Here is a 25616-nt window from a genome sequence, read left to right as displayed (position 1 = left end):
GATTACTGCATTATTTTTAACAGATGCAGTAAAATGACAGAGTGGTAGTCACTGAGCAAAACCTAAAACAGAAACACTTCCACCTCTTGATGATTCGAATCTTACCGTGAAAAGGGAAAGAGGATGGGAATCAACTTATACAACTTCAAATCTAAAGGAGAACTGAGAAATTACACCCAAAAGTAAAAATTAAAAAAAAAAAAAAAAACTTTGATGGGTGGATGGAATTTCAAAGGGAAAATTCTCCATATAAAGAATTTTATGAAATCAAAAAGTGTAGAAATCTGTCAGATTAGCCAAAACTCTATGTACCATATGACTATAAAAATACAATAAAATTAACAATAATCTGCAGGCACAATCACATGCCAAATATATGCAACTTGCCATAGAAGGTTATGTGAATTTATAGGGATATATTTAATCCTCTGTGGACCAAACAGACAAGTAGACAAACACTGACCTCAGCAGAGGACTCCGTGCATACACAGGACAGAAACTGACCCACATCAACTATAGCCTACATACTCTGCATTTGAAGTGGCACACTATTTCCTGTGAAATAATCTCACGTTTCTTCAATGAATAATTTAATTCATCAACAAAAATGCAATTTTCTTATCAAATGAACTTGTAGGTAACACCTGGATAAAGTTCTTACATACTGTGACAGTTTAAAATAAGTAGGCACAAGATTGAAAAGCAATCAAGGCCAGCTTATAGCATGTGGAACTCCAGTCTGGCCAATCTCATTTTTTCCTGGAAGGTCCCTATGACTTTTGAATGTACACTAACTTGCTGCGGTACCGAAGTCCTGTGTGATTTTGCTATAATGTTACCTAGACGAATGTAAAAGGGCACATAGAAAGCACCTGCTTGTTGGCAAACTGAAGAGTGGCGTTTCTAATGTTCTCTGCTGAGTACATTTATTGCTGTGTTCTCTGAAGTCATGGAAAGCCACTGAAATTGTTTAGAACAGGATGGAGTAGTTTGGAATATATGAGGTTCCTGCAGGATTAGTTATGGATAGAGATTGGCATGAAGCCATGCGGCAAGGCGAACATGATAAGGTTGATGTGATGGTGACGTTGTTTTAACTAGGCAATGTGAGAAAGGGCTGGGCAAAGGCTACAGAAAAGGAAACGCACTGTTAAAAAGGGGGGGGGGGGCATCAAGGCTGGGCCCTTAAAACAAAAGCCAACGTGAGGAGAAGATATCACAGACAGGAGCAGAAGGAAGGAGACAATGGGAGAACAGGGAGCAATGAGGGTCTATGAAGACTAGGAGGAATCTAAGAAGCCTGCATTCAATTTTAGGATAAGCCACAATCAGACAGTTTATAGTGTGTCACTACTGTGCGGTATATAGGACCACTTCTAGTCTTCAAACAGAAAAAAAAAGTCATACACTTATATCTGCCTCTTGCAAACATCTAGAAAGGCAATAGCAAATTAATTCCTGGGTTGACTTTTTATTTTGAAGGACAAAAACAAAATTAAAAAAAAAAAAAAAGAGCCGATACTTCTCTGAATAGAGTTATTTGCAAGTTTGGTGCACAATGTACCAATACTTCTGGAGAACTGGAAAAGTAAAATTTTCAAAGTTAGATGTTCCAGAAGATATCCCCATTTTCCTTTCTTAGACAGCGCAAGAAATTACTTAAGAGTCTGAAAGTAACATTCGCTTAACACTGATCTTGGTGCCTCAGACTAGGTTACAGGAACCAGGTCGCGGAAAGACACAACTCTTGGCAGCTCTGACTGGTTCCACTGTGTGGAAATGGGTGTTGTATTCCTGTCTAATTTGAGGACAGAAAACAGGCTGAATTCGAGGAAGAGGGACTTCATGGAACAAAAATCTTGGTTAGCTCAAAAGAATACAGTGTTCATCTAGTGGCACAGGAGAGTGGTTAAGTAAAGCCACCGCACTACACAGGAGCATCTCGGGGGCTTCCGATCCTACAAACGGTACAGAAGGTATTGAAAATACAAAGTGCATCCGTTTCATGTAACACAGGAACACAGAGCAGGGACGAGAAGAGAAAGATAACCTGTGTTTGGCCTTTAACTGACACCACACACACACACACACACACAATCAATCAATTTATCAAAACTTTGGCAGAGAGGGCAGTGGATCTTCACAGTATATGCTTGAGAATGCTATCACCTGTCTGGTTTTAGCACTTTGGACTTTTGCTGTTTCTATGTTGAGAAGGGCCTCTCTCTATATTGCCCAGAATGGTCTCTGTCATCCTGGTGCCTCTGCATCTCAGGAGATGGGACTACAGACACACATAACACCATAGCACCTAGCTCCAAGTGTCTGCCTGCCTGTCTGTCTGTCTGACTGTCTGCCTCCCTTTCTTTCAAGGCGAAATGTTTAGAAAAGAGTTACCAATCAGTACACACCTCTGCACTAACATGACACTAAATTTTCATTCAACTTGAAAAGGCAAAGGATAAAGGGATTTCTAAACTAGCTTGTGAGAATTAGGTAAGATATTCAAACTTTTATGTTGTCTAGACTACTAAGGTATTTTCTCCTTTATCCCAAGTACTGGTCCTACTTATAAATTTCCAATTGAATTTTAAATCTTAAACATGATATTAACAGGTTAAAAATAGAAAAAGGTAAAGACTCTTGTCTGATTTGCCCATGCTCTTGGCTTTGTTTGAGGCACTGAGACTTCCTCACTGAATCGGGTAACGGCTTCCGTCCGGGACAACGTTTGCCTCAGTCTCTGCTCTGGTAGCTCTTAGCAAGCATTCCTGTTTCCACGACACCAGGTAGCTATTCAAATCCCTCAGGATTAAACCTGAAGTCAATCCTTTCTTCAGAAAACAGTGAGCCAAACCAATTTGTCAGCAACTGGTATTGGGCAGAAGTACAGATTTCTATCTGCCCTACTGAATAGCTAATTCAAGTTTGTTTTCTGGAAAAACACTAGCCTTAAAAGCCAAACACTTAAGAACACAGACAGACACTTGGCCAGCATCACAAGATGGCTTTCTTCCACATTGGAGTCCCAAGGCTGAGAGTGCTTTGCATGCATAATGGTTCTGTAGGCCATAAACATACGTTTCTTTCACAGGGGTAGTCTTTCCGTTCCAACAAGGAATGCTGGAGAAAGGAGAAAATGCAAACTTCATACTTACTGTAAGGGACACATTCATATTGAACTTCAAGGTATTTGTAAGTTCCGGGACACGGATCAGGAAATACATCTGACCCAGTAACTACTACACATTGTGTTCGGTTGTTGCACCTGGAAAACAGAATCATTCAAGCCCGTGAGACAATGTGCACTTTAATACTTAGGAAATATAATATAGAGCTGAATCATGAACCAAAATATGGAGGTGATATTAGATGACACTTGTAATATCCTTGTATTTTCTTTGTATTTTAATTTCTGTAACGAGGGACACTAAATTATAACTGGGAGTGGAAAGAAAACATTTGATAGTCTCAAATACAATATACTATTAGATTTTAATTGGAATTTTTGTAATATCCAGTAGGTTCAGAGAGGACACTTAATAATATATTTAAGAATTAAAAATTACAACCAGAAAAAGGTACAACCAAACACAGGGTAGTATACTAACCAACCAAGCAGGAGGTTGTCACAACATGCCTAAACATACACAGATTGAGATCCCAGCTCCTACAGCCATTCGTGGTACATTTTTAAACACAGGTACTGTCTACACGCATGAACAGGAGATTCTTGCTCCACCTTGCATGTGGAGGCCTGCAAAAATGGCAGAGGGACTAAAAATACCCAGCAGCACAGTGTGTGTCTAAGCACTGCTGCTGCTTCTCACAGAAGCCGTGCCACCGTCTGCAATATGACTGTGCACCCAGTTCTCCATCGGACACCCTGAGAGTCAATATTACAAACAATGCTGTGAACGAGATCCCCAGAATAGGAGACATTTATGCGAGATGACTCTACTGAGGGACTCTCTTGGTTGCTGTCATCATTGGGGAGTCACCAAGGATCAGGAATGAAGCTGGGATTCCGGGCAGGACGACATTTAAGTTCCGTAAGTGGGCCCAGATGTTCTTCTCTTACGCTTTGTAAAAGCAAGAACTATTTCTTTTTTAATTTGATTTGATTACAGCCCAGTGGAATGGAATGTTTGCAGGGGTTTCATTACGCTTCTCGATAGTCTATACATTAAGAGAGCAAAGCAAGCAGAACTGGGGCATTATTATAAAATTTATTCAACAATTTGAATACCAAATAGTCTATGGTGCATAAAATAACCCAAGTATAAAATAGCACTGTAAAGCAGTCTGAGAGATCACCCCCAGCACAAGGAACCCCAGGATAACGGGACGCACAGAGAGAGACACTGACTCGGAGACATGTTAAGTCACCCACAGTGGGGCCACAACAACTCAAAACCCCAGAGGGCCGTCCTGATGGGAAGCACGAGAGATCAGAAATAAACAGCTAAGTTTTGTAATTTAAAATATATTGCAGTAAAATTGTAACTAAGATAGGAATGATACATTGTAAACAATAAAATAGTTAAGTTTGAACCACACTGTGGCATTTTATTTTATCCTGCCCCATAAATTCCAAAAACATGGATGATCTAAGCGGGATATCCATTACAATATAACACATCTTTTTATTTAGTTTTTCAATTTCACTCATTTGAAGAAATTACCTATGGTGCATCATCATTAGATTACTTTATAATTATTAAATTATTTTTAACATGAACCACAAAAATAGGTTTTTTTATTGAAAAAATTAACATGAACAGTAGATGGATTTAAGACTTCTCAGTGGGTCAATAGCTAGTGTTTAACTCATACAGAAAAATAGTTCAGATGTTTTATATTTTGTTCTTCCCTGGAAGAGCAGTGAGTAATCTCCATGCTTCCTAAACCTAACTTGATCGTCCAGGACTCCTCAGCCCTCCCCTGGTCCCCATCAATACCTCAGGGCCGTACGTGCCCTCTCTTGTCCTTATTCATACCTATAGGCATTCACACTTCTTCACACCTATAGGCATTCACACTTCTTCACACCTATAGGAATTCACACTTCTTCACACCTATAGGCATTCACACTTCTTCACACCTATAGGCATTCACACTTCTTCACACCTATAGGCATTCACACTTCTTCACACCTATAGGCATTCACACTTCTTCACACTCTTATTTCTCAGAAAGCATGAAATGTAAACTCCTATACATTAAACATCTCTTTCCCCCACTGTATATATTTTATAATCACTCAAACACACTCTATTATTTTCCAAGAGGAAAACCCATGAAATAACAATTTAATGAGTGAGTGAGCTCATACAGTGCCACTTCCGCTTCGTACTGAGGGCTCCATTCATAGAAAGAGGAAAAGAGAAAGCTTGTAGAGAGGCCAAAAAGCATTGAGAACACAAGGCTTTGGAAACAAAGCGGAATCCCACACATTGAAAAGACTTGTGATTTTTATTGTTTTCTGAAAAATAAAGATGGCGATGAGGCTGCAGAGACAGAGGGTTGAGAGTGCTTCCTGCCATTCCAGAGCTCTGAGATCTGCTTCCAGAATCCGCTTCAGATGGCTCATGACCACGTGTCTATCTGACTGTCTCTCTCTCTCTCTCTCTCTCTCTCTCTCTCTCTCTCTCTCTCACACACACACATACACACACCATAAAAAGGAATATGGAGGGGGAGGGTATTATGTCAAAGAGTACACTGAAGATACCTAACTTTCTCCACACCAGAAATACAGAAGTAATCATGTAAACAAACCTAATTTTCCTACATTATCTGAGCTCACTTATATTTCTCAGTCTCATGGTAGGTTTGCAACAAGTGAAGGTGAGACACGTCCCATCCCTTTCTCTTGGTCTCCTGGTACTTTACCTGAAAGACTAACACTAGAAAATAGAAGCATTGCTGTCAAGATTAGTGTTTTTCTGAGTGACTTTATGTAGTCATCTGACCACAGCTACAACTTACAATTAACGCTGAGGACAAAAGTAAGCCGTCGTCCTAACCACATTAATCCTCTAAGCATACTGTACAAAGGATTCGCTACACAACAGTGCAGTGTGAAGCATGGAATTACGATCAGATTTTTTTAAATTTATGCCATTATATAACCAATGTTCACTTTAGATATAAAATTTTCATGTGTGTTTTTATTTGTAATTATGTCTAAATATTCATCTTTCCCCAAAAGACATAAATACACACACACACACACACACACACATACATGCATGCATGCACACACACATATGGGAGATATACATACATACATACATACATACATGTATATATGGCATGGATATACATAAACACACATACACACACATATCCTATGAATATACACACACAGAGAGAGATAAATTAATAGTGAGAAAAGTTAGAGTTTTAGACTAAGTCAATGGATACAATAAGAAGAGAAACTTCATTGTAAAAGGGTAAGACAGTCTCTTAGTTGGAGATATCAACTTTATTCATAGGACAAATGAAAGGTTTGAGCACCAGGTGGGCTCATGAAGAAAGCATCCGGTATGGGTCCTCCATAAGACGAAAACTCTGGCAGTCTTTTAGCTTGAGTGTTGTGGGAAAGACTGTAAAACTGGAAATTGCTATAATTGAATAGATCAAGAATGAGAAAGCAATTACTTAGCCACAAAAGCAAAGTAAATTCCCACCAAGGGCTCAACACTCAATTTCCATTGCCGTGAGAATGAAAAGGCAACATAAGGCAAGAAAAGGGCACAGTTCTGGAGCCTGTGTCCACAGAGGGCGGCGATCGAACCTGACTCCTCTTCCCCACATAAAAAGCTGTGTGTATGAGTAAGGTCAGTGTTGCACTAACAGCTAAAATACTGAAGGATTTTGGTAACACCTTGTGGATTTACAATGTTTATAACCTGACAGCAATCATATGCTCTTGGGAGGGTTCTATAGATGTATCTGTTCTGATGAAAATATATAGACGACTAAAGACAGTTCAAAGCAGTGGCTATCAGAACCTGGTCCTCAGGAAAGGATCAGAATCAGCCACGAGCTTCTTAAGGAAACTCTTCAGAACCCGCCCCAGAGAGGACTCAGTGCTGAAGAGACTTCAGTTTTAAACAGCAGGAGGATGTATCTCACTACTGACAGAAAATTTAAATATTTCAGGGAACAAAAAGGACAGGTACGGGTAGCCAAAATTCTCCTCAATAAAATTTTATGAAAACAGGACAGGAACTAGTGAGTATGATTTACTTAGGCATGTAATTGGAGCTTGCAATGCCAATCCATCTTGCTTGGTCACAGAGTAGAGCGTTTCTGTTGCCCCTACTTTGAGCAGGCCTTCCAATCACGTATTGGTGAGACAAGAGGAATGAGACATAACGACTCACATAAACCTACTCTATAGACAGAAAAAAGGAAGAACGTTATTCATACAGGCAGATGTAATTTAAGACTGTGTGTGTGTGTGTGTGTGTGTTCCATTGTATCTATTGCTATGCCTCTGCATTTAGTCTGATTTATTTGATCAAATGAACATGGCAACTCAATTTTTAAAAGGTATAAATGTAATTATTGAGGCTGGACTTGGGAGGGAATAATGTCTACTAAACTTTGGGAGTGTATTACAAGATGCAAATGACATGGAAATAAATGTAGACAGGCTAACGCCCCGCCCAGCATTCAAAATATTGACTTTGGTTTTCATTAAGTCCTCTGATGTACACCAGGCTCAGAGGTAGAGCTTTGTGTTATGTCTTAGACTTTGAGAAGTCATGGACTTGGTGACTAGCATGGCAACACCAAAACTAAACAAAAAACCTAGTCTATATATCATTCCTATATTAACTCTGACTGTAAACTTCTGACCACCATACTAAGACGTCTTTCTGTATGCGCATATAGGGAACGTCATATTGAATCTGAGATTTCCACATGAAATTAAGCTAAATCCTATAATAAATGCTTCTAAACATCAGTGCATGCAAATAAAATAAGAGGGTCATCAGATAATGAGCTGCACTAATATTTAAAAATGTACACCTTTTTCTTAGAACCATTAATTACATCAAGAAAATACTAAATCCTGCTTTAGAGGTTATAAGTGGGTTTAAATATGGCAAAACACCTTGTGTTAGACATAGAGTCTATTATTATAAGCTGTCCGTATTAACCAAAGGTAGTGAAATGAAAGAAAGGCTGATATTCATCTTTATAGCCTGAATTTTAAAAACCAGTAAGCTTACGGATGTTTCGCCATTTATTGTCCAGATCACTCTCCTTTACAGTATACTAATCAACTATCTTCCCTAAAACCAACGGAGAAATGAACCTACCTACTAGGACTGATAATTTAAATCACTAACTATTCACGGGAATATCAATGTATTTCATGATCATCAGAAATTGGAGCAAATATTTAAACTTGGTGTCAATGCTCTGGCTTATGTCCAATAGATGAGAGAGAAAAAAAATGACAAGATCCCCCAATGAGTAACTCAACAATTTCTTTGCCATCACAACCTACAGGTTGCTTACAAAGGGTTTTAAAGCGTTTATCTGGACCTCTATATGTAGTCAGTGCTGATATTAATTTTTAAAAATATCCACAGAACTTCAAAATTTAAATAAACTGCATCAAGAAAAATGTGTACTTGAAAATGTATTTCACGAAAGCATATTCATTTACACAGTAGTATACAAAAATTACTCAGAAAATAACAGGTGTACCCTGGCACAATTCTGAAATCTCAGCTGTCAGAGTTGAGGCAGGAGAATTCTAAGCTCAAAAGCAGGTCGGTCTTCTCTGACCCTCAGAAAACATCTTACATCAATTAACAAATGTTCATCGAAGAAACACAGTCTTTTTATGTGGGGGAAAGAAACTACTTTCTGGTTCATGTGCTATCAATCGTAATTGCATTGAGAAAGAATAGAGCAATGTACGCTTTCTGTGCTACTGTGGGACAATGAGAGCCTAAATAACACGCTTGAGCATGATGAAGAACCGGGTCCTCAGTCTGTGATGAGCAGTGCACTCACCAGTCTGAGCTCAGTCTTTTCATCTAGAAATCTTCTGTAGAAGATTGTTGGTAAGCTTCAACTGGATAAGGAAGAACTCTGCGCAATGCCTGGATGACCAGGCATTCCTGACCTCCCGGAAAGCCGCAGGAAAAATGACCATTCTAGAAGCCAGACCCAGAGCTGCAGCTCCAGAATCCCCTCCTCCAGAGCCACCCCTGCACTGTGTGCATCCATGGCTGCCTATACCTTTAAAAGCACGCAGACCTGTTTCCGTCCGACTCTAATCCTGAGTTGTACAATGCCCGGCCAATTGCTTCTCCTCTGCTTTTGATTATCTCATGCTTATTATTACACTGTACCAAGTGCAAAGTATGGAGATGAGATTCCACGTGTAATCTATTGTGAGAGGTGTTTTAATCAATAGTCTTGTTCTGCTGATTAAGCAGAGGCTTCTGTTTTGGCAAGATAACATTAGCTTCTCCAGTCATGCTCTAAAAACCATTGGGGATCTTCCCCAGATCATTAGATATGCTACAATAAAGCTTTGGTGCATTTTCTTTTCTTCCTTAAATTACTTCTTCACTGTCCCACCGTTCCCCATCACCGATGGCGCCACATTATTACTGCAGCTCCCCTGGAACTTGCACTCCCAGCTATGTCTCCGGGCCATAGGATGCCATTTTCAATTGAAGCTTCTACTTGAAAATATAAATTAAGAAAATTTCATTATCTCCTGCCAGGGGCCATTATTCACCACAGTTCTAAGGAAGATTAAAAATGCAAAATCTACCAACTTGAACAAATACTCCAACATTCAACAGAGAAGCTTGGTATTATCCAGACAGAAACTAAATTCGGGAGTTTGTTTTAAATCTGAAATGATCCCGCAGAATTAGTCCAATTCTTTCCTGAGAGTGTGTGTTCAGTGAAGACTGTTTCCACAATTTCCTTCTCTAATTGGCATCTGCTATTTTTAAACTTCAATTACAACAAGCTAGCAATAATAGGCTTGTTGTTTCCATACTCCTCCCTTGCCAGCTACCTGCAGTCATCAAACGTTCGATTCTAGAAGAAATGCAGGCTTTCGAGGTGTTAAGATACTAAGAAGTGTTACCTTGTTCACAGGGCTAGCTATAAACAGAAGAGTCATGACGGCAGCCAAGCCACAGCCATGGTGAATTGTATATTCTAAATGAACAGAACACCCAACACCTGGATCTTCTACCATGAATCTAACAGATGGAGTAGGAATAACATTAATTTATATGTTTCCCATAACAATAGAAAATAAATAATGTCAATTGGTATACTTCATTTTTTTCAAGTACCCAGGCTAAATGAATATAGAGGCCTTGGTGCAAAAAGGAGGGGTTGAAGAACAAAAACCTAAAACAGAAATGACGAGAAAGGAAAAGAGAACTTGCTGCCTTCTAAGACTCTCACTGGAGGTGCACACATGACAAGCGTGTGAGAGTTCAGTTCAGGTTTTTGCAGAACGTAATTGATGATAAAAGGCTAACCTGGCTCTTTCTGCTTGGTTAACAAAACATGCATAACGGACACCCAAGGTAAACCTTCAATCGGTTTACCTGATATGATAGAATTCTGTCAATTTGGACAAATGTTTATATCATGAAAGAAAACAATAAACAATATGTAGGTATCTTATTTGTTGGGGGAAGTACCCTTTCGTTTGCAATGATGCTCCCAGATACTGACACTTACAACAGTCTGGTTCTATCATCCCTAGACTTGTCCCTCTTAGTACAGAGGGAGAATAAAATATTCCACGCACAGCATGTTGTCTGACTCCATGAGCAGGTGAGAGCCAATGTGAAGACTTGTAGTGAGCTAAGTACTCAAGTCAAGCAAGCAAGGGAGTAACAGCCATTTTCCCAGGTGAGGAGTGAAACCCGAGTGCCCAATCAAACAACTCTCCTTTCTAGAGTAAAGCTTACCGTGAAATGTCTTTTTCCATACCTAAACTTTCACAGTGTTATGAAAACTGATCCTGCTCTCTTTAAGTATTTATTAATGATGATATGAGGGCTTAACTAATTGCTAGGTAAACACAGCATCGGGAAGTTAAAATGCTGTGGAATTAACATGGGAAGAAAGAGGTGTTTTATAGGCTAGCCCCATTTGCATGTAACTATGTTCTCATGACTTATTTAGTAATTTGTGTCATCTAGAAGAGTTCTACCACACAGAACTTAATTCCTTAGACATGTTAGGCTATTACTTACATAACTTACAGAATAATGTCTTATTTTATGCATTTCAAAAACAGAGTTGCTACTGTAGCAGAAACTAGAGTACACACGCTTGCCAAACAGAGACAAATAATTTGGAATAATGAAGTAATTCAAATTGGATTCCACTTCATCTTCTACATATTATGAAAAATTTCAATATAATCCTGATTTTCCAAGGTTATAGCGGTTAAATCTTTTAAACTAAATCTATATCTGTCTGTCTGCCTATCTATATAAATATATTTATAATGTGACTATTAAAGAATGCTGTGTAGAAGAAAAGTTAAAAAAAGGCCCCTTCCAAATAGCTCTGGATAAATCAACCAGTGTCTGGCAGCAAAGTCTTACTCAGTTCATTGCTATCATTTGTTGTAGATGTTGAAAACAAGCATAACACGAACAATAACACCATCCATGAACAGTTTATGCCAGAAAATAGAACCACAACACATATAGACCCTAAAACATAGGCATGACTTGTATCTTGCGGACTGCTAACATTATCTTGAAATTCCACATTAATTATTAAAATAAGTATCTTGAAGCAGTGCTGTGTGCTAAAGCCAACTTCTTTTGTGTTTTAGAAACCACTGAAACTCCTTGCACTTTTTACTGGACCTTGGGGTCAGTTTAATGCAAATGAGGTTTGACTCACTCTGAGCCTTATTAATCCAAAACAAAATTCCTTGTTTGCAGAAACGCACATTCAACACAAATGCACTTGCTTTTATTAGCAAAATCAGAGGTATTTATTTACAAAGCACGCCACTGAGACTGCTCCCTTCATAGGGTCATGAGGTCTAACTATTTAATGAAAAGAATAAGAGCATTTAAGTGGGGACAAAAATCTATAATTTCTATGGTTTAATAATTAAAAAAAATACCACCTGTAAAAAGTAGCGGTATGGTTAACTTGATACAGTGTGAGCTAGCATAAGCTGCCACATTTTTAACAAGGGAAATGGGGAATCGCTATGGGACGCCCTAGTTAGATGAAAGGAGCAGCAGCCTTGATACCAGACTGTATAAAAGACACTGCATAACAGAGTGTGACCTTGTGCAGCCACAGAGCGACTCTGTGATGTCTTTCTCTCCTCTACCCCTTGCTAATTATCTGCAAAGTTACAGACCCTTTTGTCCTGGGTTATTTTTCTTCAAATTGTGAGGGGATTTTGGTTTCTAAATATTTAATTAGTTTTGTTCTGATGTGAGAATTGTACATGCCAAGCGCTTCGATTTCCATACTCCACTCTGTCTAATTACCCTCGGATTTAGATTGCTCTTCCCAAATCTTTTTCCTCTGTAATTATTTACTTCTGAAAGATCATTCAGTGAAGAAATATTTTCACCCTTATGGCTCTTCTCTGCCACAAATGGCTCTACTGGTCCCTTAATTACCCGCTTGGAGGATTAGAGTCTGAAATAAAGCGAAGGACGGGAATGAGAAGGAGTTTTAGAGGGCAAGGCAGAGTCAGGGGTGCATGCGGCGCTGTTTAAAGGCAGGTTAAGGATGACTCCCCAGGTTGGAATCCAATTTGATAAACAGGAAAAGTATACCACCGAGATGGTTTTTCTGACTCTTTATGTTGGATAGGTTGTCATTTAGTCACTATTATAATGAACATAAGGCAAATTCCCAGTCTAATTGATAACTAATATAAATGGTTTCTGCTTCTACAAATCTCATTTGCATTAAACATCGCAACTAAGGTAGGATGAGCATCCCATATGAATCACATTCAATGCTCAGAAATAAAATGCAAAGACTTTTGGAAGGCTGGATTATTAAAAAAACAAAAAACCAAAAAAAAAACAAAAAAACTTTTTTTCAGTTGTGGGCAAAACTTAAAAAAAATACATAACTCTGGTTAAAAAGTTTCTCCTGTTTTGTTAAAATGCTTCTAATACTCTGGGTTTTAATCAGGTGCCCAGAATGCACTATTGCTCAATCAAACTCGGTTCTAGATGATTTTGAAGCCTGATCTTTCTTCACCAAGCTCCCATATAGAAACACATATTTATTAATACTTCTACATTACAGCTGGTCCTTTATTTGCTTCTTGCAGCTTCGAAAATGTTTGGAATTAAAATACCTGTCATAGTTTACAAAAGAATGTATCAAATATGGACTATTCTAAAAAGGTAAAAAGTTCCGAGAGAGTAACTTACTACGTCTTAATATAAACTGTTTACTAAGCCAATGCTGCAGAGGAACGTATGCAGTGAGCATGCTTCTCTCAAAGTCCCATGACGGGAAAACGCTTTCCGCTAAAGACTACCTGTCGAGGGTCTAACTCAGAGGCCAGGAACGTAAGAGCCCTGACACCTAGGCTCAATCACGCTGCAGGCGTTTCTCCAAAGCAGGAGAAATCCATGTCATGGTTTTGTCAACCAAAAATCTACTCTTGTGCTCAAATTATAGCCACTTGCCAGGAGCGCTCCTACAAACACACATGTGAATAGGCATGCTCTTTCCACAATATAAACATTCTAGCAACTAAGTACTCTAAGTACACTCAGATTTGCCTTGCTCATCCCAGGTCTTTGCCCGTGTAATTATTTTCTGCTGGGCAGGGAAAAGAGGTTCCCATGACCAAAGTTCAAGTGTGGAGGGGGAAAGGCTGTGGAAATTGCACTGGCTACAAATGTTAAGTTCTCCCCTGGCACTCAAACCCAAAGAGATCGTTCTGTTTTCTTTGCTTACATCTACAGATGTCTGTTCAATGGTTTGTAAATTATTTACATTCTGCTTTTGGTGCTGAAGGTTCTGTATTTTTGTTGATACTGAATATGTCAATGTCTAGCACAAAACTGTAAACTTCATGTCTACATGTTAAATAGCATTTACCTCTCAAATGCTTGGCATCCTCTAGTTTGTTGTATGACTCTAGTGGTTCCTGGAGCCTCAGATCCCCACTCCCCTGGGAAACATTAGGCATCTTCTACGTTTCCACAATGTTCAGGTCCTTTTTAAATTTACTTTTTTTTTTCATGTTCACTGCTGTGTAGCCGATATGTACATCTGTCTGGAGGTATCAGATCCCCTAGAACAGGAGTCAGGCAGCTCTGCCGTGTGGGTGCCGTGAACTGAACGAGGACTTCTGGAAGAGCTGCTGCCAGGGTTCCTAATTGCTGAGACATCACTCCAGCCCCACCTGGAACTATGGGATTTCTTATTCTTTGTTTCATCTTTTTCTTAGTTAAGGATTGAAAATCTTAAATTGGCTTAAGATACATGCCAGTCATTTCTTTTTAAAAAGCTGCAGAAATGTTGGATAGATATGTTTTCCTGAAGATTAAAAACAACCGAGGCCAAATCTGAAAACAGAGACCCTTGGGGTACTCGAAGTCAGATGAGCTAGGAAGACGGCCCAACAATCCTTACCACCCTCATCTGAATATAAAACACCAAATCCTTAAGTGACACTATAAAGAGACAGATACTTTGTGATTCACACTCAAATGTAATGGAGTCTCATCTGACTGATAAATAGACAAAATTCCACTGGCTTACCTCTGATAAATCAGAAGTAATATTTAATCGTGACAAAATATTCATAATCTAATCCTTTTATCAAATTGACTATCACCGCAGGAGTCTCGTGTATTTGCACAATTAAAAACCCCGTGTTAGCTATATATAATAAGGCATCGCACTCGATGCAAATCCTTTCCTATTGAAATAAGTGCCAAGCTGACAGCAGGAAGTAGCTGATAAGAAAGCAACAAGGCATTGCTGATGGCATTCTCGATAACTGAACACAACTCATGTGTACTCAGTCTGCAGCCTGGTACCCAAGGAGCTCTCCTACAGAGTATGCAGCACCAAGGGAAGCACCCTTCTGCTGCATCTCAGTCACAGAGGACACATTAAAAAGATGACAGATGGTAGACAGAAAGATAAACAGTCAGGCAGACAGACAGAACAGAAGAATCTGAAGTTACAGAGGTAATAATAGCCTGAAATAACCATGGGTTATAGCTATATAACTATATAACTATAACTATATAACTATATATAGAACTAACAAGGTCTATGTAGAATGGTGTATTACTGTTCTCTGCTAAAAAAGAATGAACTCTGGTGGCTTTAGAGTTAATACAAGCCTCGGTCTCCCTTCCTCCCCCTCTCTCTATACACACGCGCATGCGTGTGTGTGTGTGTGTGTGTGTGTGTGTGTGTGTTGTGTGTGTGTATGTAACTATATCCATATCTATTTCTCTATGTGTATGTATATGTATATATATATATGCATGCATGTATATATATATATATATATGTGTGTGTATAAGTATATCTGTATCTATTTCTCTCTGTGTGTATATATGTGTGTATGTATGTGTGTGTGTGTCTGTCTGTCTGTCTATGTGTGTACAAGATTGCATACTTCTTTTGGAATAAAAGGAAGGGGATATTTGAAAGACCCTTGGCCAATGCAGGAAATTATAATGCTGCAAATAAGGTGGTAGAAGATAACACTGAGATGCAGGAAGGGTGTGGAATGCAGGTGACTGCTCACAGACCTCAGTGTCCCCACTTTCCTTCTAGGTTGCTCTGGCTGGGCTGTTCCCTCTCCTCCATCCATGTTTGAGGGTCTGGTGTACCATCCTGGATCCAATGTATCTGTTCTACCTTCATCTGCGTGCTTGGCTGCAGTTTGCAGAATATCTGTGCCATGTACTGTAATGCAACTTTACCTTTTCTAAACTTAACCATACACACCTGTCTGTATTCTTGCAAACATATGTTCCTGTCAGCTGTTCATGGACACCTTTGTCTGACACATTAGTGCGTGCAGTGCATCAGAACATAGCAAGCATTTGATAGTGCACGCTAGTGACGCCTGGACAATCAGAGTCTTCCTAAGTTAAACCTGACTCCAGATCCCTGAGATACAATAGTTAAGAATTTGGCTGGTTTATAACATGCACTAGTAACATGGATGGTTTTTTAAGGACAATGAAGGCAGGCTTCCATTTGATAACATACTTATAGCTTGAATTAGTTCTCTATAAGTAACTTGTGTAGAAGGCACAATCTGTGGGGACCTTAAGAGCCATAAGCACTATCTTCACGTTCAGGGCGGGGAGGAGCAAAGGGCCGTATGCTCTGGAACAATCAGCACAGCCCCTTTGAAAGCTAACAACAGAGCACTAGAACTGGCATTATGCCTTCATGAAACTAGCTGGAAAGCCATCTTTATCACTTCGGATGACAGACAGAAGACAGGTCGTGTCACAATGAACACAAACAACTCTATGGTTCAATCATAGGAGTTTCATGACATCTAACCGTGGCTAGGGCATATGAGACCCAGATGGAACAAAGAACATCTAGGCAATACAGATAGCCTCTAAAGCACATTTATTTAAAAGAGAGAGAAAGGAAAGAAGAAAGGAAAAAGAAAGAAAAAACCAAAAAGATTAAAACAGTAAACCATCCCCATGACACATAGAACAGTACAGTCACAATATGTGTTTTATAGTAGAAACTGTGGCCAATGTATTAAGCACGTTTGATTCAGAATTGTTAAGAAAAAGAAACCTTGGGAGACTCTTATCTTGACCATTAAATGTTTCGATTTCAGCAATGTCATTAATGTCAAAATACTATTAGGATGCCTGACAACTCTTGAATCTCCATAGTCTCACCAGGGCAAAAACTTCTGGGTTCAATAGGTTCTGGCTTTCCTTTTGCATGCAGCTAAAACACTTAGGGGAGACACAAAGGTCAAAATTCTAGTTTCATTAAGACAAGGATGACATAGCAAAGATGAAAAAATCCATTTTTAGATTTGAACTGGGCAATTTTCTCTTTGTCTCCTGCTTTGAAATGCTTGGTTTTAAATCTTAACGGCTGAAAGCATATATAACCAATATCCTTGTTTTTTTTTTTAATATTCAATATTAGCACTGTCCTTTGGTTGGGCAACCCAGGGCTTTGGATTGTAGCAGAGCTCACTAAGAGGCTTGCTGGAAGGAGAACTCTATTGGTGAATCTAGGAAGAAGCAGGTCTGGAAAGTTCTGGAAGATGAAGCTGTCTAGCTGGGAAGTTGGAGGGCGGCTCTGAGTGACGCTGAGGTCCAGCCTCGGCTCTGTCTTCTAGCACTAAATAACAGCTGCCTCACAGGGGGAGGATTGATCCCCAAACCCCTGTGAGGGCATCAGCGTAAATCCTCCCACAGGGCAAAACTGTGGGTACCATAGGAAGAGGGCCAGGCAGAGAGGGAAGAAGGGAAGACACACAGCAGCCTCTCTAGCTGTCTGACAGGACTCGGTCTAGGAAGCATTTCTAGTACATCTCATTTTCATGGTTTTTATTCTATTTTATCTTCTTGTACACACTGGCATGTCAATCCTGTTTACTAAGCGATAGTCAATGGGTTTCCTATAGAGCAATGAACCTTAACAGGCAGCTTTTAATTGGCTCACATAGGAAACCACATTACTATTAATTCCTCAGATACAGTATAAAATAAAACCATCGCTTCTCAAGCTCCAGAGCAATTAGACCTCTTGGCTATTTGGCTAACTCTGCTTCATGATACCCAATGCAGTTAATTATATTTTTTGATGTTAATAGTCTCTGTCAGTCTTAAGCATAACTTGGCTTTGATGAATATTTAAATTATATTTGAATAAAAAATAATCTTGGTTACATTTCACATTCAGTAATCATTGTGGCTTAATAAAGGTCTGTTCATCAAGGGTGGAAATAAATGGAAGTGCACACACAAATGTCTTGAACTGTTGTATATTAGTAATGACAGTAAGCCAGCTCTCCTCAGATGCTCATCTATATAGCTCTTTAAAATGTGTGACAGCCCTCATTATAATGCCTGATCAGCTTTAGACAACAAATGTGTAGTTCCATAAATTAATGATGGAATGATCTTAGGGCTAGATCAGGATGTAATTTAATGTGTGGAACAAGCTCATCAAATAACAAAATATGCTTTTAAAAGTCAGCAGGCATTTTCTTATCGTCTCTGGATTTATGGTTCTCGCAAGTTCCAAAGGCAATGAGGAGTGGGGAAACTCATCTTTTGAAAGATCTCTTGATTGGAGATTTTATTGAAGTTATTATTAAAGACTCATGACTTAAAACATTTCTTGACACATAGGCTATTAGTGTGTAATAGTAGATGCTAGTGATAGTGTTATCTCTAAGTGGGCAGATGCGTGAGAAACCAAGGAAAAAACAATGTCCATCATTCTCATAGTCTTAAAACTCACTGGGTTACATCCCCATTATAGTATTTAGCATCAACTGTGGAAATGGGTTACTTGTGCTCAACATTTTAACATACATTTCACTATCATTTAATGTCCTTTAAATAAATTTAATTATTAGAGCTTGTGCATTTTCATCTCTTTTTCCAAATGTTGCATGGCCTATTTTAATTTTACCTACTGCATGTGGCAGGTGCCATATGTAATCTGTGTTCCAATAGCTACACTTGGGGGAATGTCTGAAAGCTGAACAACTAATGCCTCACACATTTAATAACGGTTGCTGGATACACAGTATCAACATCAGTTTGACTGTTGCTTGAAACACAATATCAACATCAGTCTGACTGTTGCTGGATACACGGTATCAACATCAGCCTGACTGTTGCTGGATACACGGTATCAACATCAGCCTGATTGTTGCTGGATACACAGTATCAATACTAGTCTTACTCCTCTTTCCCTCCCCCTGTATGGGAAACGTTTGCATTGTGGTGTGGCCTGGCACACTCAGGCCAGTATCACTAGAAACTATACAATGAGTCGCATGAATATTTCCCACATGCCATTTATTCATCAGAATAGCCCACCACATCAAATGACATAAAAAAAAATACCACAACAAACCCAGGCTGAATTATCACAAATCAAGTTTCCACTTAACAGGATCTTCAAATGATCTTAGCTGCTCTGCAGCCACCACACATGGGGAGGTGTAAAATGGACAAGCAGAATGAAAACAAAGAGAATGGCTACAGGTTGTCCACTTTGCAATATCTGTGAGAAGCAGGACCTCCTCTGCAGCATGCTATTCCAACCAAGATTTCCCACCTCCCATCAGGACCCAAGTAATGGGGACATGTGGCTTTGGACTTGATCCAAAATAATCATTTTCTCCCTTAAGGTCTTTCTCTCAGTATCCATCACAATAGTAAATCTGGGTATCACAGGTGGGCAGTTTGTTAGAGAGAAACCATGTCTTCTGGTGGCATGTGGCGATGTGGCATCACCAGAAACACCCAGAGATCTTGAGTGTATTGGTTACATACTATCCTTGACTGGTTTATATGGAATAGACAGTATTCAGGGGCAGCAGAATCTCTTTTGTCTTGCTTTTTGTCCTAAATGAGATTTCTCCTAGAAACGTGTGAAACTGATATTATTAGCTCTAAAATTAATTGCAGGATAGCAAACAGCACTGAACAATTTAAATTGCTATAATATATTTAAGTAAGTGCAGAGTAAGGTAAGAAAGATAGGTTTTTAAAATCTTCAAGACAGCTAAATATGTATTGGTAAAAGGCCACTGGGAAACTCATTCTTCACAATAACTTTCCCTAGCCAACATGCAAAATAAAAAACATCAATACTGGTGTGATTTTGCTCTTACTATTATGGTCTTTCATGTTAACAATTCCAATATAGAATTTCTGAAAAATAAGGGAAGCCATGATTATTGATGATGTAAAATGCTTTAAAGAAATGTTTCTGTAATTCATAAGATTAACCAATAAGAGCCTGATGTTGAACTGCTAATGAGAAAATGAAATACAGGTCCAGCACAGGTTGGTTCCTCTAATTCCACCACTTGGGCCGGCAAGGTCACCGTGACTTCAAAGCCAGCCTAGTCTACACAGAGAGCTCCAGACCAGCCAGGGCTAGCTGGTGAGACCCTGTCTAAAACCAACAATAACAAATAAGCCAAACAAAACCAAAACAAAAATAAGAAATTAGGGCAGTTTCCCTATCTTGTGTATACATGTATAAAATACGATTAAAATCTCACTGAATATACAACAGTATTATTATCAGTTTACCTGGAATTAAATTGGTTTATTGTTCATTTTACGGTAGGTTCCAAAATGCCAATGTATATATGCACTGAATTACTGATTATAAAGTTGTACCTTATACTGGTAGAAAACTGGTAGAAAGTATATCCCTTGTATGATTCTATGGATGGAGGGTAGACAGTATCCAAACAGAAGACAAAACCCCATAACTGGATCAGAGGTTGTAACTCTTAAACAGTAAATTTCCCTTTTCTTTATTACTCTGTTTGCACGGCCATCCTATGTGCTTACCTGACGGTGGCTGCCAGAAGATGTCATTTCAACCTTTCTTTATCCACTACCAGTTCAGATTAAAACTCACTCACAAGCCTGGTGGGTGAGTGGTGGTGGACCTGACACTCCATCACTCAGGAGACTGAGGCAGGAGACTGACATGGCATCGTACATACTGAACCAAACAATAGGGACCACCCTCCAAGAAAACCCATATCTTCCTTTATCTCCATGCACTCTGTCCAAGATCAAAACTAAATGCAAAGTTGTAAAGCATTCAGCCTTCCAGTCGGATGCATCGCAGGGGTGGAGGATGGGGGATCCGGGAGAGGGGGGTATGAGGGGCAGGGAGAGCAGTGTTCCTTTTTTTTTTTAATTGCCAGTAATCTCCCTTTCTACGAGACCTAGGTTTACATGCCCATCATAACATGCAAAGCATGTATCCAATTAGACATACCAATTGGAGCTGTAATGGTAGTCTATACTGTTCTAAGATTCAAGAATCTATGCTAACAACTTAGAAACCTGCAGCCAAAGAAGAAATTCCAAGTCATTATCCATAAACAAACTTAGCGCTGGAAAATTGAGGAAGCCCATCACCAGGACACTGAAAACATCCTCAGTCTGTTTTGCATAGAAACGCTGAGTCAATAGACCCCAAGTTGCTTCTTCTCCACACTGGTATTCCATCCTAATGGACCAACGACTGATAAACCTGACACCACAGATAGCTAAAAGCCCTTGGGATACGCACTCACGGGATGGACGCACTTTCTCAGAAGCTGCCAGCCTGGACCCTGTGGGAAGGGATGAGTGTACTGAGTACCCCGGCTAGCAGGCACTTAGGGCAACTCCCCAGTCCCATGAAACATCACCTCAGATGAAAACCCAGACTGAGCTGTTTATTGCTCTGAAAAGATGATTAGCATGGAAGAGAGCTCAGGTCTGAGAAAGGTTTGCATAAACATCATTGTTGCCTGTAAAGTGAGATCAGTAAATGTGTACTAATTAAATTAAAGACAAAAAAACAAAAACAAAAAACCCAAAACAAAACAATTAAAAAAAAACAAAACAAAAAACAAAAAAACCCCTAGAACTCTGACATGGACTCAGGGCCTCTTTACGAAGATCAATATGAAGGCTGAGAGGTTTGTATATCAAGGAGGCTACACACCAACAGAAATCTATAATCATGAAGTCTGCCAGAACCTTGGCTGCATTTTAATGGATTCTTTAGGCTAACGTCTGAGCTTTGATATTTACCACTACTTATAGCAATGTTCTCTATGTGGACTCTCTCTCTCTCTGTGTGTGTGTGTGTGTGTGTGTGTGTGTGTGTGTGTACACCCATACACATTATCCTTTGTTTAGTTTATATATAATTGATATCTACTAGAATATTTGAAAGTAAGTTAGTTTATCAACTTTAAATAACAGAATTGAACTTCAACATTATTGAATAATAAAATTGCATCTTCAGGTGTGATTGTAATTCTAGCACATATGGGAGGCTGGAGAAGTTACACTGCTGACTTGGTGCTAGCCAGGGCTACACAGCCAAACCCTGTCCCAGAAAACCGAACAAGCAAAGCCCAAAAGATATGCCATGATATGTAAACACATTCGACTAAGGAATTAATCATTCAACATATATTTGGCGGTGCTACCCTCTGTGCCAAGTAACTGTACCCTTCTCAAAGGCTCACAGTCTTTAAAAGGGGGGAAGGAAGGGATATCACACTATCAGCTTTGTAAACACATAGGGCGAATACTCGTGCAGCAGCGGGCAGAGTGCACAGGACAGCTGATTCAGGAAGTGTGAGGAAGGGGAGTGAAGTAGGAGGAAGGCCTCCTCCCGCCTTGGTGAACAGCCTGATAATGTTCAACGCTTCTATTAAAAGAGAAGCTACAGCCTACCTCTACTAGAATGGAGCGTGCCTGGTTAGCATTCCTCCAGGCAGCAGTGTGAGAACAGAGTGCTGTCTTCCTACCGTCAGCCCTACCTGAGGTCACATACAATGCTGCGCCCTGAGGTTTAGGCCACCGACCAGGCTGCACTCAAGTGTGGCAGAGACTCAGAACTCTCAGCGGAATTCCAAACTTGCTTATCAATCAGAGTTTCAGGATAAGAGGTGAAATCATTTTCGTTACAAACATGAAAGAATTGCTAACTCTTATGTAATGGTGTCCCCACAACAATCTTCAAAGATTGTTAAAAGCCACCATTATCTGTAATGGTGACCATCTAAGAATCTTCACATATAAATAAATATTTTTAGGAAATGAGATGAACTCAACCTTTTGAAGATGAACTATGGAGAATAAGGGCAAGCATAACGTTTAAATATTACTCATTAGAAAATCTGAAATATTTCAAATATAAAACCCGAAATACTCAGGGCACACTGGACTTAGGTCCCTTTTGGATCATGATATTTAACCAGGAAATCTGGGGCAAATATTTCAAAATCTGTTATCTGATATATTTCTTGTACTTCAGATTCTGAGTAAGGGGCACAGGGAAAGTGTGACTACCGGTTACTAACCCAGCCACTTCACATAAATGACCAGGTACATAGAAAGTAGAGTAACAATAGCCCAACCCTCACCATCTGGAATGGAAGCCTGGTGAACTCATTCTTACCAACAGAAATTAAGGTCTGACAGGCCCAGCAACCGCCACACTGCACTGAGAGACGCGAGCCCCTCGCTGAGTTCGGGAAGGGAGCTTTGTAACTCAAAGGAGTATGTAGGATAGCTACTTGAGCTTTCCAAAAAGAAAATTTCTGGGTTCAAGAAATAGAAATGTCTCTCTTTGGTACATTATTCAATGCCTCTATTTTGAGGACCTAAACAGAAAATTTCCCTAAACTACCTGAGGTTTTGTGTCTTCAGAGTCAAATGGTGATTTGTGCACAGTAATTATTCACTGAGGACCCAGCTGCAGAGCCATCTCCTCCCTGGTTTCCCTAAGGTCCTTTCCGACCAGGCCAGTCACATGACAGCCCTCCTTATGTGCTCCGTTGTGACGTGTCGTGAACACAGTATTTATATGCTCACACTAGGAAAACGCTTTCCAGATAATTTCAGTCTTGTCTTTCCTCTTTTCAATGCAGTATTTATGTTCAAACTGTCATAGTGCTGATTAAATAATTATAAACCAACCAGCATAAGTATACTACAATTCAAAATGGGGTATCAGTTACTATATTTGGAATGATTTCTTTATTTATGCCAATGCCCCATACCCCATCTGAAGATCTGATAATGAGACAATAACATGTGTTCCCTAAATTTAACATTTTTTCAAGAACTGCGGGAACCAGACATGGAGCCCTCCTGCACTGAGACTAGGCGAAGGATGTATGCTTTTTACACCTAGAGAATATGAAGTTTGAAATTTATCCTAAGCATCTGCTGTGTACTTTAGTGTGTGCCCATGTGCACATGCCTTGCACTAGCCCTGTCTGAGCCCCTGAGGCCAGACCTGCCTGAGAGGCTCTTTGCACTGACTCCCACCATATTGGCTTCTTTAACTGTCTATTGAAAACAGCTAACCCTCCATACTAAGTTTTTCACTTTCTGCTCCTCCCTGGCCTGCTTCCAGATGCTGCCCTTCATGACTGAAGTGGACCAGTAAGCGGAAAGGAGAAACGGTGTGTTATTACTATGTCCTGACAGAACCAAGACACAGACAGCACTCCACACTTGAAACACCATGTGCAAAATGTTCTCTGTGCGTGTATGGTCTCCTGTCTGAAAGAACTGGGAGCAAAGACATCTCTAAAGTTTTACGGGTATGGAAGACCTGAACATTATATGTAGCAGATGACTGAGGAGGTAAGACAGAAGGAGAGACACAGCGTTCATTGTTTCACAGTACCTTCGACACAGACAGGAGGTTAGGACCAGTGCGTTCAGTAGAACCATGCTTTGTGGCACTTATGTCAAAAAAGCCATGTGGCATCATTTTCCGTTTGTGCTACCATGTTGGTACAATGTTAGGATCCAGATTTTCTGTTGTAGATGCTCAAATTAAAGAAGCCGCGTTACCAAATAAAGGCTCTGTTTACAGGCTAGACTTCTGATCTTACATGCCTCATCTGGGATTTGGGTGTTAAGTAAGAGAGTATCTTATCAAGCACTATTTATACAACGGGGATTGTGTCTCAGAACCTTAACGCTAATTCCATAAGAATTAAAAGAAGGACCCTTTTGATGGAACTCTTTTAAAACTTTGGTGATGTTCTCTAGTTTCTTAAAAAGGCCTAGCAAGCCACTATCCACATTTGGAAATCTAGTTATACTGCCTGTCAGTTAAAATATACCAATCCATAATCCCAATACATCCTCTCAAGAACACATATTCTTAAAGCACAGACAATTGTAGGAAATGTGTTCGCATTTTTTCTTCCATGTCCTCATATCCTCTGATGTTTTCATTGTGTCTGTAATGACTACCCACACATAGATGTTATTCTTCTAGGTGATCTGCTAATCAAGTTAGAAATCTCATTATGATGCTGTTCCCAGAAGGGGGAAGCAGGAAAGACAGAGGGGGAAGCAACGGAAAGATTAAGGGTTTTCTTCCATGAAATTTAAAAATAATACTAATGCTAAACTATGTGACTATTAGTCACATCCTAAATAATGGGGACCTTTGGACAAAGCAGTGCTGGAAAACTGGAGTATTGCAGAATTAATGGTCAAAATGACAAGAAACTGTTGTATGTACACACATATGACAAGGTTCACTGAGCTGCTGTGAATTTCCAAATTTAAAAAACAACAATGCCAAGAGTTAGGTGCCTTGTGTCTAAGGTAGGTTCTCCTGGACCTATCATGTTCAATTGAGGTTTTCTTCAACCTCAGCATGGAGCAAAAGGAACATACAGTTGAAAGACTGAAATTTGTATTGTTTCCTAGGCTAGAGATATGCAGATCCTCCCTTACGAGGTCAGCAGCAGACCTCTGTTTCTATCCAGCCTCCATAAGCACACATCCAAGTTAGAAATGTTTAAGTTCGGAATGAAT

At 39.5% G+C, this 25616-nt stretch overlaps 1 protein-coding gene across 11 annotated transcripts in view; it reads right to left on the bottom strand.

The window, feature by feature from the left end:
* Positions 1 to 25616, bottom strand: part of Adgrl2 (adhesion G protein-coupled receptor L2) — a 175144-nt gene that overhangs the window by 47669 nt on the left and 101859 nt on the right. For all 11 annotated transcript variants that reach the window (XM_052178963.1, XM_052178962.1, XM_052178966.1 and 8 more), the window contains exon 4: positions 3159 to 3268. In XM_052178963.1, the coding sequence (XP_052034923.1) occupies positions 3159 to 3268 (110 nt within the window). The remainder of the gene's footprint in view (positions 1 to 3158; positions 3269 to 25616) is intronic.

The sequence above is a fragment of the Apodemus sylvaticus genome, chromosome 4, assembly GCF_947179515.1.
Source record: "Apodemus sylvaticus chromosome 4, mApoSyl1.1, whole genome shotgun sequence".
NCBI classification, from domain to species: Eukaryota; Metazoa; Chordata; class Mammalia; order Rodentia; family Muridae; genus Apodemus; species Apodemus sylvaticus.
This window is presented reverse-complemented; position numbering and strand designations above follow the sequence as displayed.